The 18,193-nt window shown below is 41.9% G+C and overlaps 1 protein-coding gene across 8 annotated transcripts in view; it reads right to left on the bottom strand.

The window, feature by feature from the left end:
* The window catches only part of DAAM2 (dishevelled associated activator of morphogenesis 2), a 219,525-nt gene that overhangs the window by 31,787 nt on the left and 169,545 nt on the right, over positions 1 to 18,193 (bottom strand). For 5 of the 8 annotated variants that reach the window (XM_083604467.1, XM_083604465.1, XM_083604468.1 and 2 more), the window contains 4 exons: positions 17,638 to 17,745; positions 15,087 to 15,122; positions 14,151 to 14,257; positions 1,922 to 2,006 (listed from right to left, as the gene is read on the bottom strand). In XM_083604467.1, coding sequence (XP_083460593.1) covers positions 1,922 to 2,006; positions 14,151 to 14,257; positions 15,087 to 15,122; positions 17,638 to 17,745 — 336 coding nt within the window. The remainder of the gene's footprint in view (positions 1 to 1,921; positions 2,007 to 14,150; positions 14,258 to 15,086; positions 15,123 to 17,637; positions 17,746 to 18,193) is intronic. The other 3 variants (XM_083604470.1, XM_083604471.1, XM_083604469.1) reach the window with 1 other exon arrangement.

Here is an 18,193-nt window from a genome sequence, read left to right as displayed (position 1 = left end):
CTAACCAGGGCAAGGGGAAGACAGCAGGAGAGTCAACTAATAGGGTTGCCTACTGTAAGAAAATGCTGCTTGGAATTCCCCCATGTGACTGTAATTTCTAAGCAAGGCAGCTGTGGTCATACAAGTGACCTTTCTGAAACATCTGGTTGGATTCTCTGACTTGGATTCTCCCCTCTGTGACCCTCATTAGATACTTTCAAATTCCATATTGGATTTCCCATATCTAACAGCTATAGGCAGTGTATGTCTAATAAAGAACTCCCTTAATGGCCAAAGGCACTCCTGGGTGTAAATGAAGGACAATCTGGCCCTAAAAGTGTTGAGCCCACTCATCCTCCAGTAGACACAAAGCTTTGACTATTCCCCCCCCCCACACACAACTTTTAAAAATGGTTTTGCCCTGGGGAGACAATGAACAATATCAGTGTGACTGGGCAGATGCTCAATAGAGGCTCCTATTCATGTGTTGAACTTAAAAGCTCATACGTTGACAGATTTTTTACATATCTAGTGGGAGTAATGTTTTGGCCTGGCCAAGCGTGTGTATGTTTGTTTGTGTTTGTGTGTGTGTGTGTGTGTGCGCACACACACACACACGCACAAAAGCTCCCTAGTTACTAAAACAAACAGCCTGCAAGAAACATCAGACAATGGTTCTGCTTTTTATCATTCCCTCCTCTATACTAAGGAGCAGTTTAAATGCCAGCAATCCATAGATGTGATAATGGTAGTGCAGGAAGCTATAATAGCCAAAGAACACTGAAAACTGGAATGCAATGTTCTTTGTGGATACTCTCAACACCAAGCTAATGTACAAACCAAGAGCTTTTGGAATATTTATTCATTTAAGCAGATTTATACCCCACTCTTTGATCATACTTATAATGCCCAGGTTGGCTCAACAGAAAGTCAAAGGACCTTCCAAAGGGAGATGCTAATCTCATTTTAGCATGTAAAAGAACTCATAGTGCCTATCTACTCAGAAGTAAGACTTATGGCCTTCAATGGGACTTACTCCCCAGTTAAGTGTATATAGCAGGCATCCCCAACCTGCAGGCCTCCAGATGTTTTGGCCTACAACTCCCATAATCCCTAGCTAACAGGACCAGTGGTCAGGGATGATGGGAATTGTAGTCCAAAACATCTGGAGGGCCGAAAGCTGGAGATGCCTGGTATATAGGATTGCAGACCTGGCGGTTTAAGGGACTAAAACTACCATAGCAAAAACAACGGCACAGATGAGATCCATACCAAAGCATCACCTGCAACTGAAATAAAGTATAGTGGCAATTGGTAAGTTTGTGGCTGAGGTTAAATATCAGATGAGGCCACCACACTGTCATACATTACCCTACACTAGCTCAGCACACCATTTTTAAAAGATACATAGATTACCTCACTCACCCCCAGTTCTAAATATTTTTTTTCACTACCCTTTCTTCCTTCTGTTTTTCTTTCTTTCTTAAGTCTTAGGACCAGCACTGCCCTCCCTTACAATAGTAAATTAATACTGGTTCATCTGAAATTATTATTATTAGTTTAGTAGAGCAACAGCTATGAAGGAACTCTGAAGAAAATTGACATATTAACATGATGTGAGTGTTAGGTTGGAGAGATGATGTTTTTTTACATTTCAAAGCCAAATGCAGTTATTCCAAGAAGTAAAGGCTGCCTTCAAGTTGTATGGCCCACTGTGGGGCAACCTGTGGTATTCCAGAGGCTGTTGGGAATCACTCTTATGAGGCACCATGAAGTATGGACAATGGTCAGGGATAATGGGTGTTGCAGTCCAACAACATCTGGAAGCCACAGGTTGCTGACCCTTGCTCTAGATAATGAGTAGCATGGCATGAGTGAAAAGAGGATGAGAAATATTCCCATTAAAATCAACATGTTTAGTAGCCCTTACAAAGCATATTACCTGTTCCAGCATATCTTTAGCAAGATCTTCTTCTTCATCCATTTTCAAGATCGCTTGTCGGATTTCCTCATTGGATAGCTTCAACCTTTAACAACATCAATATTGCCCCATTATTTTTATTAATAATAATAATATTTCATTATTATTATTATTGCTTGCATGGCTAATTTTGATCAATCTGAAAGTTCAGCCAATATTCTGTCGTAAAAACTTCCCTTAGATCTATAGGAGTGAGCAAAAGTTAAACCTTGCAAACATTTTCCCCCTCCATTCTTGAGTGACTGTCAATGGCTACCATAGGAATTAACTTTAAGCAATCACAATATATTGCGGGGGGGACTATTCACACAGGGCCAACTTCCCAATGGAGTTGGTGAAAGAACCTCCATGCATAAGGAAAACATCAATGGAGATACACATGACGGGAGCCTTCAAAGTCTAATTTATAGTACCTTGCAGAAAAATAAAAAAGAAACACTGAAAAATTCCACACTTTTTGTTGCCTTCATAGTCTTGGAATAGTGAATAAACAAATGTCAAAGCTTCCCAGACAGGAAACAGTACTAAGCCTGAGATATTTAACACATTTTAACACTGCCCAATATAATCAGCAGCTAGTAATTAAAACATGGAAGGTTATGTTAAAAATAAAAACCTTTAAAATTTGAGCTGGGCTCTTTCTAGCTATTCAAAAATGTAAGGCCAAACTTATGCCCTTCAGCCAATGCATAGCATAGACCCAGAAGACAAGGCATAGCCCTATATCTGAGCTGGGAAGCTGCAACTGGAAACTATGCTCTACAGCAACTATGCACTGAAGCATAGAACAGGCTGTCAGAGAGAGACTCCACTATTACTCTTATTTTGTCATTTTCCTTCATCTAAATATATATACACACAATTCATATTGAATGGATAATGGGTCCTCTTTGTGTATGGAAAATCATAACACTCATCCTTCCACTTGGCATCAGTTTCAGCAGGGAAGCCAAAAACCGAAGAGGCCATGGAGAATGAATTACCCTCCTACATCCCCAAGAGAAGTTCCCCTCCAACTCGAATTTCAGAACCATTAAGCAAGATACTCCAGAGAAATCTGTGCTGCTCCTGCCTATGGTCATAGTTACTGTGGCCTCACCATGTTTTCAGTTTCCAAACCCGACAGTTTGATGCCTTCCCAAGGTGCTCAGTTATCTCAAGATTTAAAATGCTAAAAGCACAAGCAGTGAAATCTAAGAAACCGAAATGCTTGTGCAAAGCAACTAACAAGGAAATGTTTGGTTCAGGCAACCTGTCCTCCTATCACACAGAATTACATGGTCCCATTCTAAGATGCAGTTCAACAAGACTCACTGAAAGTCTGCAGGTGAATACATGGAGCTTAAGGTGTGCCTCAAAGATCCCTGCAGAGTCTATTAATCTCAGGGCCAAATACATCACTTAAACTGAGATATGTAGCTAGTATAAGTGTACGATTGTTGGATATAAGCATATACCAGTTGCCAAGGAAGTAGATGATCTGTATCAGTACCCTAATGTGGAGATTAGAGGGCTTAATCCAGATCTAGATTTGGGGGCCTGTCCATGCAATTTGCACTGACAAATTATTCATTTGTCTCAAAGAGAGCTTTATTTCTCTATGCAAATTGCTGGCGTGGGGAAGCCAAACTGAGGGGAAAGGGTTAAAAAAGGGCATATGCCCCACCCTAGAGTCTCAATTCAAATCAGGGGCCCTGTAAAAAGAAAAAGAAGTTCTACAGTTAGGGAGACACATATTTATATAACTTATTGTCTAGTTTGGCCCTCAGACTATACTAAGCCAGCACACAGCTGCAACTCACGCAACTACAAATGCGCTACTCTCTCTCACACCTAGAAATGGATGAGCAATTGGGCCAAAGGGCTGTTAATCACGTATTTTCATTATTATTGTTGTTTTTTTCAAAACTTCTGACTAACCACGCAATGGATCTTAAAATAGCCAACAGTAACATGAAGCAGATGTGTTGCTTTTTAAGCAAAAACAGGTGAACTGGTTTGAACAAAAACCTAAAGCAGATCCCTAGAATCTTTCCACTCAGGGTTGAGCGAAGATGACTACTTGGGGGAAGAGGGGGTGCTGGTTGTAATGGAGACACCACATTAAAGTGTGATTACGGCCAGAGGAGAAACACTAAATAAGTCATATCTCATTGTTGGATATGTATCAACAGTGATTTTCCTACTGGTTTTATAGGAGCCAAATATAGATTTCTCCCACTGGCATAACAACTGACAAACCCCAGACTGTATGCATAATTGAAGCACCATCACCTCTGCTTCTTATTTGTTTACTAAAAAACAAAAGCTATGGAATCACAACCAAGTTAAGCGGTTGCAGGCGCATAAAAGCAGCAGAATGGAACACGGTAGGGCTACACTGAACAACACCTTTGAATTTTTAAAGTGAAAAATATAGGGGGTTTTTTGGCAAGGCAAAAAAACAAAAAAGCTCTTAAAACCCAAAGGTACTTTTGAAGATGAAACACCCCATCTGTCCCAATCAAATGATACTGCTGAAATTACATGATTTCCAAGAACTGGTACCCAAACTTGCTCGCTTACCTCTTCCCTCCCAAACCATTTCCCTTTTATTATATTGTATCTTATCAGGTGATGAGTCTGTGGGCAGGGGGTGTATTATATTTTAATCCGTGTATACTCTTTAGAAAGTTGGAGGAGGAGAACTTGTATAGGGAAGGCAGAAGCATCAAAGAATATTCTAGCATACTGAGGCCTACATCCTGCAATCGTAAAATCTGGGTGACTTGTCCAGATCATAAACAAGATTACATGGTGAACACTTATAAGCTGAACACTTATAAGCTGCCCATTAAAAGCAAAAAATTCCACCAAGAAATGACTGAGATACAGCACCTTAATATTTCTGCTCTAATTGGAAAACAAACAAACAAACAAACCCTTGAATTAGTCTATGCACAACCATAACATACATTTACTTATTTGACTTTTGCCAAGCTTAACACTCTCAAAAATCCAAGAAAAATTGTAGGGATGTAACCCTTCTAGATTTAGTTAAAAACCTTCATGAGAAATATGAGGTTTCATTAAAATTCTCATTTAAGTCAGGAGCAAGTCACACTGCAACAGGGACTCAGTGCCAGATGCACTCATCCCAAAAGAAAGATGGCTGCCAGAGTAAGGCTGTGTACACGCCATACCTTTAAAACACACAACTTCCCCCAAAGAATCCTGGGAACTGCAGTCTATTAAGGGTGCTTTGAAATGTACCTCTGCAAGGGATAAACTACAGTTCCCAGGATTCTTTGGGGGAACCAATGCGCTTCGATGTTGCGTGCACAGACTAAGGAAGAAGCTTGCAGCTGCTGAAGCCAGTAAGTTGGTAAAAGGGCATAGCTGTCAACCTTCCCTTTTTTTGCGGGAAATTCCCTTATTCTAGCGCCGTTTCCCACTGCTTCCTGCTGCTATCCTGGATTGTTAGATATCCTGTAGACTGTCCCTGGGACAGGTGAGGCTGCTGATCCCTTATTTTCAAGGCTGCTGATCCCTTATTTTCAAATCTGAAAGTTGACAGCTATGTAAAAGGGGGACCAGTGGTGTGTATGTGACTGACTGACAGAGGAAGAAAGAGTGAGTAAGATTGTGAAAAGCTCTACATTGACAGTGTCTGCTACCTTCCTTTGCTGTCCTGCAAGATCTGTCTGAGCCTGAGGCCCATTCTGCTGTGACTTATTCTTCTATAACCCTGCTCTCCTGTCTGCCACATTCCAGCACCTACGACTCCTTTTTCTTCTGCTTGCTGAGACCCCATATTGGGCTTTTACAGTTAAAACTGCTAATTATATTCACTGCTTTCCTGACTTCTAACCTTGGCCAGGTAGGTTTCTGAAGATTACGGGGAAAACAAAACACTGCTTATTTCCCTTTCCCACCACATTAAGTCACACAGAGCTGGCGAGACCCAAATGTCTGAGTAATCTCCAAGTCAGGCTGAAGCTGCACTATTATCAAAATGCTCCTAAAATGATACTTAGCCTGCCGCTGCCTTGATCCCCTTAGGACACATGAATGACCCCTATTGACTCTACAGCCTCATTCATCACTAAGCTCCTCAGGACACCTCAGCTGATTTAATGTCAGTAGACATGAAGTGGCTTATTGTTTGGCCATCTTGCACAGAGAAGGGGGAGAGGGGAGGAAAGAGACAGTGACTTATTCCAAATATGCCTGGGAGTCATGCTGGATTTGCCTTTTATTTTTTTGCATCACAGCACACTTCACAGATGTGGCTGTCTCATTTTTCTCCTTCAAGATGGTCACTGGTTGGGTTTAAGCTAACTGCCAAAACTCTCACGCAGAAAACACTCCACATTCATCAGCCATCTCTCCTCAGACAGAAGGAGCGCAGTGCTATGCTGCCGCTCCATCTTTAAGCTGTGCTCGCTTTGACAGAAGATGCGCTGCCACAAACGCAGACAGGGCCATTTATTCTAGAGCCACGCCTGTCCTCAAAACCACCAGGATACGCTTATGCTCATATTTGGGAGAAAAGAGGACATTTTCTCCTTTAAAAATCAATTCATTTGCCTTATCAGTATAAACCATACAATCAAGATAGATAATAATGAAGCCATGCAAAGCACCAATGCACACAGCCTTCCTTGAATCCGTCCTTGAATCCTTCCTTGTTCCTTGAACAAACTGGAACGTGTCCAGAGGAGGGCAACCAAAATGGTCAAAGGCCTGGAAATGATGCCTTATGAGGAACGGCTAAGGGAGCTGGGCATGTTTAGCCTGGAGAAGAGGAGGTTAAGGGGTGATATGATAGCCATGTTCAAATATATAAAAGGATGTCACATAGAGGAGGGAGAAAGGTTGTTTTCTGCTGCTCCAGAGAAGCGGACACGGAGCAATGGATCCAAACTACAAGAAAGAAGATTCCACCTAAACATTAGGGAGAACTTCCTGACAGTAAGAGCTGTTCGACAGTGGAATTTGCTGCCAAGGAGTGTGGTGGAGTCTCCTTCTTTGGAGGTCTTTAAGCAGAGGCTTGACAACCATATGTCAGGAGTGCTCTGATGGTGTTTCCTGCTTGGCAGGGGGTTGGACTCGATGGCCCTTGTGGTCTCTTCCAACTCTATGATTCTATGATTCTATGAATGTTGCTCACCAAGACTTCACGTAGCAAATGGAGGGGTCAAAAAGCTTTTAGGTGAGAGCAATGGATTTGTTGCATATTAACAGGCTTCCTTTCCTGCCCCACAAGATTATTTTTCTGCATGCACATTTCCTCCTTACAGGGACACAAGAGAATTCCCTTTTTCCTAGAGGAGAGAAATGGAGAGGCTCTATCGGCACAACAGCTATCTGTGAGCAGCCACATGTGTGAGGCTGCATGGCCCTAACTTCCAAGACGGGAGAAAGGCTACTTAAATCTTCACGATGTACTCAGCCTTTCCCCTCTGTGATAACTATCAACAAGACACCTCCATGAGCCCATGGAAGCCCATCTTAAAAGAGGGATGAGCAACGAGTGGCCTTCCATATTATGTCAGACTTAAAATTCCAACTAATCTCTGACCACTGGCCATACAGCTGGGGCTGATGGGAGTTGAAGTCCAACAACTCCCTCTCTTAAAGGAAACGGTAGTGGAGCTGATCTGAATATGCAAAGAAAATCAGTTGGTACAACTTTGCTGGGTCTGTACTACTTCATTGTGGGGTGGGATTGATAACTTTGAATGCTCCAAGTTACAGAAACATCCCTGCATGTCAACACACACACCAGCTTCTCAGGGAAAAGGTTAGACTGCTTCTTGGCATACTATTTTTCTGGGGGAAGGGCTAGGAGTCCCAGTTTCAAGTATTTTAAAGAGCACACCCTGGATTTTACATGCACATGACCTTCAGGTTTGATGGGCATTTTGTTATCAGGTATCTACATCCAAGTAGAACTAAGAACCAGCCCTTAATCTCTGGGCAAAACATAGGCAAAACCAGTAACGACCTGGTCCACCTTGCTCACTGATCACCTCTTTCTTTATACGGGTAGGAGAAGGGGATATCTTAGTGCTGAACAGTAAAGAACATGAGGTGGCATTCAACTACATTTTACTCAGAGTAGACTCATTGAAATGCACGGACCCAAATGAGTACTGTTTGATTTCAATTACTCAGATTAATTTTCAATCTGAGTAAACTTTGTTGAATACTAGCTCATATAGAAGGCAGAAGTAGGTGAAAAGAAATACCGGTACGTAGATAAAAACAAGGGAATTTTCAAAGAGGAAAGGCAACTTAATTCTTCTCCCATCATTTTTATTCACCTTGTTACACACCTGCATGTCACACCTGCAGTCAGGTTTCTTTGTTTGCAATGTACTTTGTACTTTGTCATGCAAAGTACGACAATGCGACAAATGCCAGTTCGCTCACTGCAGGGATTGAGCAGCAAGCACCATCTCCATCCATTCTGATGGACCCCTCAACACTGCAAAGGAAAGCTGGGTAAAGAAACAAGCCGCCAGCTTAGTGCATTCTTAAAGTTCCCAATTTGATATAGCTCAGCTCATCTTACAGAAAACAGCAGGCTCATAGCCAGAACCTGACAGATTACAGAAAGGGGACCGAAGTGTCCACGGGGCAAGTATTATATGAATCATATCATAGCTATTCAACAAAAAAAACTTCACTATTGCCTTCTGTTAAACACTTCCTTGTTTCAGACCACTTAATGATGACTAAGCAGAGGGTCAGAGAGACAAGAATACAAGGTTTCAGAAAAAGGACAATATGCCATTGAGCAGGCTTCCTCAACTGTGGCCCTCCAGATGTTTTTGGCCTACAATTCCCATGATCTCTAGCTAGCAGGACCAGTGGTCAGGGATGATACAGAGGATTTGTATACTTCAGCACCGGGGAGGCAAGGTGCTTTTCAGACTTACAGTTTAAAGAAGTACTTCCATCAAGTGGGATTGTAATGTGAGTATCAATCTTACACTGGCCAGAAGGCTCATTTGTATTACAAATACTTCTTATCCGCTTTATTTCCTGCATTGCCACTGACATCGATACAAATAGCGTGGGAGATGCTAAAGTGCATTTTAAGCCTCAGGTTGCATAGCTTTGATCAGCCTTCCCCAACCTGGTGCCCTGCAGATGTTTTGGACTGCAAACTCTGGCCGCACTTGGCTGGAGATGATGGGAACCGGGAGTCCAAAACATCTGAAAGGCATCAGGTTGGGTTAAGGCTGGCTTTGGACAATATTTTAAACTACAGGGGAAAGGGGTGGGGGGTGGGGAAAGCATGAGTCCACACAAGGCTCTGTGATATATGAAGAGCTAAGCTGAGCACATAGCCTGCTGATAGAGATTTAAGACAGGATAGCTTCACATGGCTTGCTTGATTTAACTAGAGAGCTTACTATGCACTGAAATGGAGGTAAGGTCATCCATCAAATAAGTTAGCTTTTTAAAAAAAATGAAGGAAAGAAAAACCTTCTGAGAGGTTCATGGCTTTGAGCCTTACAAGCAGTGTGCACCGTACATGCAATGCCGATCTTCCTTTGCACTTCCCCTCGGAAAGAGGGGTTTGTTTGATAGCCTAAATTCTGATACAGAAAATGAAGATGGGAGAGGGGGGCGTTGTCTCCAAAGGCAAGGCAACAAATGGCTCCTGAAAAGGGCTGAAATTTGGCTTGCTCCAGATTTAAGGAGGTCTAGTCTTTCTCAGACACCAAGGACTCCATTCTATGAAGCTGAATAGATTCCAGGTCCATTGCATTTCAAACCTAAAGACTGCACCACCAGTCTCATTGTCTTCTGGTATACCTCTTATTGCTCCCATGGAACTGCAAATGCTTATCTCATTTATCATTCCCCTAGTTCTCCCATGCCCACAGACATAGAAAGCTGCCTTATACTGATTCATGTCACCAATCCTTCTAGCTCAGCGGAACCTCAGGCCTGGGTTCCAAAAGGACTGCTACCCCTCTGTAGCAGATCTGGTGAAGGGGCACACAAGGTTACAAAGGGAAGAAGATCAATGAAAAAGAAGCCTGCTGGGTCAAGGAAGCTTTTGCCAGCAGAGAAATATGATTGGATACAGCCCCCAATCTTTATATTAATTGGCACAGGAACATCATACGCAAAGGTCTATTGAATATTGCATATGTACCCATGAAAGAGAATTTCACTATATGCATGAGAGAAACACACATTTAAGAGCAAAATACATGACATGCAGTGCTGAATTACTTTTCAGCTACAGTGGTACCTTGGGTTAAGAACTTAATTCGTTCTGGAGGTCCGTTCTTAACCTGAAACTGTTCTTAACCTGAAGCACCACTTTAGCTAATGGGGCCTCCCGCTGCCGCCACACGATTTCTGTTCTCATCCAGAAGAAAAGTTCTTAACCTGAGATACTATCTCTGGGTTAGCGGAGTCTGTAACCTGAAGCATCTGTAACCTGAGGTACCACTGTACTGGAAAAGGCAAAGTGTTGAGAAGGAGCAAAGTGACTCTGAAAGAGAGCTACAAATTCCACTCTGCACCGACACGGGCCAGCAAAGAATCCAATTTTCATCTGCTCTGATTGATACCTTCTTCCCCAGTCTTGTTAAAAGGGAAGGTGGGGACAAAGGAGACATGATTATTTCCCACACCGGCCAGCTTTCGCTTTCTTAGGTCCTATGAAACACGAGCCCCGCCTGACCCTTTCGAAGACAGTGTTAGTGAAAAGAAAACATTTCAAGTAGTGTGTGCGCGCAGGGGAACCCTCTGTGCAGCCATTTCACTTTAAAGGGCATGACAGCACCGTGTAAACAGAAGGGGAATAAACTGCAAAGATATATGCAACGTTTGCAGCCAACTGAAAGCAGCTATTGAAAGAGAGAGGGGGCACCTGAAAGCAGGGGATGGTGCTGGGGATGTAATGTGGTGCTCTCAATTTACACGTTTGCATTTTCACAGTGTTCAAAAGTGCAGTCCTGCCAAGCACTGCATGGGAGGCCTGGGGGAACGGCAGGTAGGGACACCGTCCTCCCGCCAGGCTCTCGTTCTGAAGCCTTACTAGTCCACAGAAGGAGACAAGGAAGAAGCCAGAAGAGCCAAGAGACTGAGTGACAAAATCCCTTTACATTGTTGCCTGCATCCCATTTAAAAACATATTTAATCAGGCCTTAGCTGAAACATGGAACAAGATGCTGAGGTTAAGGGAGTGGCGCGAGAGATGCCCGCTGCCAAAAACGAGCTCCCAATTCAGATTAAATGACAATCCAGATGAATCCAGATAATGGTTTATGGATCAGTTGTGTTCAAGTGTGGAAGGATTTACCAAGATATCTTCCAGTTATGCTACAGGCTCAACAAATGTGATTATTTGGATTCTGAGTAATAACTTGCAAGTAACAGTGTAGCTGCCTTCTGCCAGGGGGATTAAATGATAATGTGGAACAAGTGCCTTCAGGAGAGGGGATTTAAAAGTCAACACAGTTGCACTCTAAGACAAATACCTCCCTGAAGATATGTTGGATGAATACTCTTTCTTCCTCCAAAGCCCTCCTAAAAACACCTCTCCTAATCCGAAATCAGAAACATTCTTTTCCAGTTTGCCACCATTCCATCTAGCAATCTCTGTTGTCTCCCCTCTGTCAGAATTTAATAATAATAATAATAATAATAATAATAATAATAATAATAATTTATTTATACTCCATCCATCTGGCTGGGTTTCCGCAGCCACTCTGGGTGGCTTCCAACAAAATATTAAAATACAATAGTATATTAAACATTAAAAGCTTCCCTAAACAGGGCTGCCTTCAGATGTCTTCTAAAAGTCTGGTAGTTGTTTTTCTTTTTGACATCTGGTGGGAGGGCATTCCACAGGGCAGGTACCACTACCAAGAAGGCCCTCTGTCTGGTTCCCTGTAACTTGGCTTCTCACAGCAAGGGAACCAGAAGGCCCTCGACACTGGACCTCAGTGTCCGGGCAGAACGATGGGGGTGGAGACGCTCCTTCAGATATACTGGACCAAGGCCGTTTAAAGGTCGGCACCAACACTTTGAATTGTGCTTGGAAACGTACTGGGAGCCAATGTAGGTCTTTCAAGAGGTCTCATATTGTGAGACCAAGTGCTCTTCTTGTAATCTTTAAAGCACCTATGCTGCTGTTAATGGCAGCCAAATGGTCCTTACTAACATGCTGAGCAGGCAGTGATTCAGAGAAGCAGGAGTTCTAGCCTCCCGGTAGGGCTGATTACGATATCCTTTATTGTCATTGTCCCTCGCAGAACAATGAAATTGAAAAACTACATAAAAACTACATAAAACTACCACAAAACTACATAAAAACTACGCTGCTGGTGTGTTTTGTTTTGTTTTGTTTTGTTTTGCATTATTCCAACTTAGCCACGGACTAACAGGATGGCCCTGGAGAAATCCCTCTCAAAGAGCCTCTTTTCCTCAGCCTCTAAAACTAGTAGCAGTAGTAACTGGAAATAATGGACTTCCGTTAGGTCCAGTTACACTGTAACACTACCTGCTCAGAGGAGACCCATTAAAAGAAATTGAGTTATTATTATTATTTATTATTTATTGAATTTATATACCACCCTGTACCTGGGGGTCTCAGGGCAGTTCACAGAATAAAATCAAGACATAAAATCACAAAACACCCAACAAATATAAAACAACTGAATAGCGCCCCCCCTCAAAGAACACACCTTAAAAGGGCATAGGATGTAAATTGGATCAACCAAAGGCCTGGGTAAAAAGGAACGTTTTTGCCTGGCGCCTAAAGGTGTATAATGAAGATGCCAGGCGAACTTCCCTGGAGAGTTAAGGTAGTCAGGGGTAACTTAAGTTACCTATGATTTCACAAGGTCTAACTCTGAGTGCAACTTAGTCAGGTACAACCCTTAAAGTTAGATAAATTTGTTATTTTGCTTTGCTTCAGATGCAAGGGCTGGAGCTCAGTGCCAGCAAAAGGCCCCAGGATCAAACCTTAGAATCTCCAGGTAGGGCTGGGAAAGATTCTCTGCCTGCCTGCTGCTGCCAGTCAGTGTTGACAGTACAAGGCTAGATGTGGCAAAAGCTGTGACTCCAGCAAAAGGCTGCTACCTAGGTTCCCACGCAGTCATTACATCTCTACTACCCGTAATTAGTCTGAAACTTCTTAAAAATAGAAACGGCAGTCTCATCTCCACAAGTAAACAATTCAGTCCTTGGCTTCCCTGCTGCTAATGCCAAGCACAAGGGGACAGCTACTTACAAACACATGCCAAAAATGCCAATGCACCATCTGTTTGCACACTAGTTCATGTGCAAATAAAGCATTTGCATATTATTATACTTGCAAATGTGATTATATTGCAAAAATAATAAGGGCTAAAAATAGTGTTAACAGTTGAAACACTTATTTATAAAGACATGAAAAAATGACTGAGAAACTATTGTACTTAATATATCAAACTGTCATTTCCTCTCTTTTTTTAATGACTATGACACTTTAGACTGGAAGCATTTGCTTAAAAGGGATTTAATGCAAGCAGCTTATAGTATACACAGCAATGAGGAATATGAGCACTGGAAGTAAAAAAAAAAAAAAAAATCTGCTAGACCGCAATGCATAAACTAATTAATGAGCCAACAATCCTATTTGTTTATGTCATTATAGGCATTCATATCCTGCCCTTCAAATATATTCTTGGCCATCTTACAATACAAAATCAAGTAAACAGTAAAATCATTTTTAAAACATGATTTGCATTGTTACAATTTAATCAGAAATAGTGATGTCAAGAATTCCAATGAAAATGAGAATGGTAATAGAAATTACTAGTGTTCACTTGTATGTCCCATGTCCAGAATAGAAATCAATCCAGCAAATATTATTGGCATTTGCTATTGCTGCTGCTTTCAGTCTGCAAATGAGAAGCAATTGATTGTGTTCCTGTCATTTGCAGACTGTTTCCTTTGCACTTAAATAAATGGGGTGGAATAATGTAATGAAAACATTAACTTATGTAATTTCACCACAGTGGAAAATAAGACAAATAATGTATTTTAATTTTTTTTGCATAAGATGAACTGCAGTGGAAGAGAAACAGTGCTGCATGTGGCAAATATAAGGTGAAACAAAAAATGACGCCATCTTATATCCCTAACCAGAAAGCAAATCCCAAATAAGTTCAGGTTCAAGCAAACTTACTTGGAAAGGAGGATGACACAGTTCTGTGCTCTCCGGCCATCGATCACAGAAAGCTCTTTGACCTTTCGTGTGGACAGGTACAAATCTTCGGTTGATCCCATTTCCTTCTATAAATAGTTTTTAAAAAACCATGAAAATCAGTGCCATATATTTTTCCTCCTTTTTTTTCTGCCAGTGCAGAAGTGCCACTAGCTAGCCAGTGCTCCAAGCCCAAAGAGTTGAACTTGTGTGGAAATCCATCTGAGATGCAGGATTGTAATGAAAGGGAAGATTAAGGAAGCCTAGGGTAGATTTCTCTGTCCTAGTTCACCAGCTAAACCAGAAACATTTACTTGCAGATAATGGTACATTTACAGACACTGAGGATTATGTGTGTGTTTGTGTGTGTGCCTATGTCTAGATGTATAAAGTAGGTCTGTTTCTCCTCTCTTTCCCAGCTCTGTAAACAGGATTGCCTGTGCAGGTTGAAGTTTTATAGCACAATTCATTTTACACCACAAATTTTTTTTAAAAAAAGAACTAAGGAAAAAACCACATGCATTATGGTGCTGTGCATGCCCTGGCACCCCAAGAAACACAATGTGTCCCCAAAAAACCAAGCAATGCTAAATCAGGTACCAGTTGTGGATTACAAATAAATAGTGAACATTGAATAAAATCTCTCCGCTTCTGCCCAAAGAGGAAAACACTGGGCAGGTTCTTTGAAATGGAGCAAGTCAGATGAAAAGGACAGTGGTTTTCCATGCTCCCGCCCTCCCTTGAAATTCATGCAAGGAAATCCTTATTATCTCCTCTCCACCTGCTAAAGTGCAAATAAAAGTGAAGGGTTTCTCATGCAGTAAACAGTGTCGGTCGTGCATCTGCTTCTGCTAAGTCTCCTAATGTAAACAGTGGAATAGAACTCTGAAAGTCAGACAGAGGACAGACAGTACTCACCTGCTTACAGGAAGAAGGAGGGTTAGTTAGCAGGTCCTACTCAGGCAGGATTCGAAGAGAACAGAGAAGGAAACATGCCAACAGTTAGCCACAGCAATAAAAGGCACAGAGTTTACCAAAGCAACAGCATTTGGGTTTCCTAAGTGATTAAAACGCTATGCCAGCAAAATGACTTTTTTTTATATGAAAAGAACCAAAGAGGAAATACATCCAGGTCTGTTCTTCTCTCGGCACGTACATAAGCAGTGAGCTTGCATATTTTGTGCAAAAATACTGCAGACAGTAATTATCAGTGCAATCCTTTGCACATCTGCTCATAACAGCTGGTCCTATTGAGTTGAAGAACTGCAGTCTAAGCCTCTGAACTCCTTTCTGCAACAGCCATATAACCACTATTTTAAAGCAAGGAATGAATGCACTGAATAGCCTAACAAGGATTAGTCAGGGAGTTCAAAGTAAATTCTACTCAAAACTAAGCATTTGAGTAATATTGTCTCATCCTTTTATAACTAACAGCAGATACATTTCTAGGGAGGGGAGAACAGACCCTTTGTCTTTTCAAAGAATGAAGGAGCAGTTTGATATAAAGGAAAGCGGGAAGAGACATATTAATACCATATTAATTGCATTGAAGAAAGAAATGCTTCATTCATGCTCTCTCTCAAGAACAAAAGAACTAGGATTTGCTTTGACGTTTGGATTTGGATGCATTTGTTTAAAGTTTAAAAGTCACAAATTCAGGCTAAGTAAGTTTTATAAACAGAGATATCCACAAACTTTTTGCCCCTGCAATGCCCCTTCCTGGTGCACCATGATAAACTAGGATGTCTTTACATAACTACCCACCCCATCACATTCAAAGCAGGACGTTTCTAGGTTTGGAACAAGCCAGGATCTTAAACTGCAATCTTAAGAAGCTGTGATCATTTGCACGCCTCTGCTGTCTTTCCTTTACCAAAGGCCCAGAAAACTATCTTAGGGTATGGAAAGGAGGTGGTAGTAGATGTTCTCCAGGTCCCAACAGAGGACTGTAATTGGAACCACAAGTCTGCACAACATTTCTGTCAAGGATTCTGGGACTTATAGCCCCAGCTCTCAGTGAGATGAGATGCGCTGCCAGGGCCTGGGGATCACCCAACTGCCTCTACAGCCTTGCCCTATCCTGCCCAAAGGTAGGTTTCTGGGCAGGAAAAGGTGAGATAACAAAGGGCACATTTGCAAGAATCCTTTGAGCTTTTTTGTGAGCATTCAAACCCAGTACCTGCAATTAAATTGAACCTTTGCACACATCCAGTTGGAACACTTACAAAGGCCTGGCCCCTTCTGAACTGAGCAGCAAGACACTCATGAACTCCTGGCCAAGGGGGCTAGAGATTAATCTCAAGTGGCGCCTAGAGACAGAGCAGACTGTGCGCTGTCAGTGGCAAGTTTTACTGACTGGCAGGAGCTGTGCCAGTTAGAAAACAGGGAAACCCAAGGCAGAATGGAAACTGAAGTTTCCACGTTAATTCAGAAATGGCCAGCCAAATCTTCACAACTTTCTTGTCCTCCAAAAAGTGCATTTTGCAGAGATTCACACAAATAAAATGGCCCAAATCCAGGGGGAACTAAGAGGTGTTGTAGTCAGGGAAGTTTATGGATTTATTCACTAACAGCTTTCATTGGTTCCATGTCGTAATAGCTGGAACAGGAGAAAATGTCAGAGGATTTAAATTTAGAAATAGCTCTTTTTGTATTTTGTTTGTGATACCACACTAAAAGAGGGGAAATACATATAATAGGGTCCACCACTTTATATGATTGGATAGAAATTATTTAGGTTACAAAGCACCTTTGGACTGTCATTTTAACAACAGCAGGCTGTTTCAAGACAACTGGAAGAGACCATGTTTTTGGAATACATTCCAATAGTTAGGAAAGAATTTGGGAAGCAGGCAGGATGGGGGAGGGTAAAACTCCATGGTACTGTTCTAGCTGAATTTCATTCATCAGAGGCAGACAGAATGCAGGTGTCTTGCTTTCCAAGAAAAGGAGACAGAAATGCTAATAAACAGCTGCTGTTAAAATAATGTTGCTAATGTTATAATCTGTAACTCATTTGTTGGAAAGAAAAAGAAAGGGGGAAATAAGTGAAGTGACACCCCCCCAAGCCAAACTAATCCAATCTCACTACTGAAAGCTCTAATTGCTTAGAAAGTTTTATTCAAGAGAAGTAGGGTTCCAAGAGCTAAGGCATAAGAGAAAAAAAGAAAACACAAAATCAGTAGCACTGGATACAAAGATCAAGTATGAGAGAACCCCAAGCAAGCTACAGGTTCAAATAACTGATTGCTTGCTTTTTCCTTTATTTCGCACTAAGGTTAGATGCAACTGCAGAGTTTAAAGCAGGTGTAGTCAACCTGGATCTCTCCAGATGCTGTTTGACTCCAACTCCTATCAGCCCCAGCTTGCTCCTCTCCATTGGTGCACCCAGTCCTGGAAACTATTTCTGCAAAGAAGCCCAGGAAGCGCAGGGTTTAGAGTGACAGGAAATGAAAGGAAAACGCCTTACCTGGTGTCTCTGATAAGCTGAGAACATTTTTTCAAAATCCTCCAAATCCAGCATCTTGAAAGCCCTTAAATCATCAATTTCATGCCAGATTGTGCCATGTATCTTCTCCTACAGTCCAAAGAGATACAGAAACATTCAGGGAACAAATAACAATGAAGGCTTGTAGCAGTGTGTGTGTGTGTGTGTGTGTGTGTGAGAGAGAGAGAGAGAGAGAGAGAGAGTAAGTATTATTATGGTCAAGCCCCAGTTAAAGTCAGCAGGCAAAAGGCAGAGGGAAATTGTGTACTACAGAAGAATCAGATGAGAGTGTATCATTATGTAGTCTTCTCCCAATCCGTTTAACTACAGTTAACACTGTAACATGTAACACTAAACCAGAAATGGTGGCTTAATGCTCAAGCTCTCTTCATCTGCACACAGCTATATCCTGTAAGTAGCAAAACAAGCTAGGATCCATCATTTAACCATAGCTTCCCATTGCACTGGGTGGGATTCACCTACTGAACCCCATCAGCCGGTGCCCTGTGCTTCCAACTTGCACCATGGGCCTTCCCTC

The sequence above is a fragment of the Podarcis filfolensis genome (assembly GCF_964270895.1).
Source record: "Podarcis filfolensis genome assembly, chromosome: 3".
Lineage (NCBI taxonomy): Eukaryota > Metazoa > Chordata > Lepidosauria > Squamata > Lacertidae > Podarcis > Podarcis filfolensis.
This window is presented reverse-complemented; position numbering and strand designations above follow the sequence as displayed.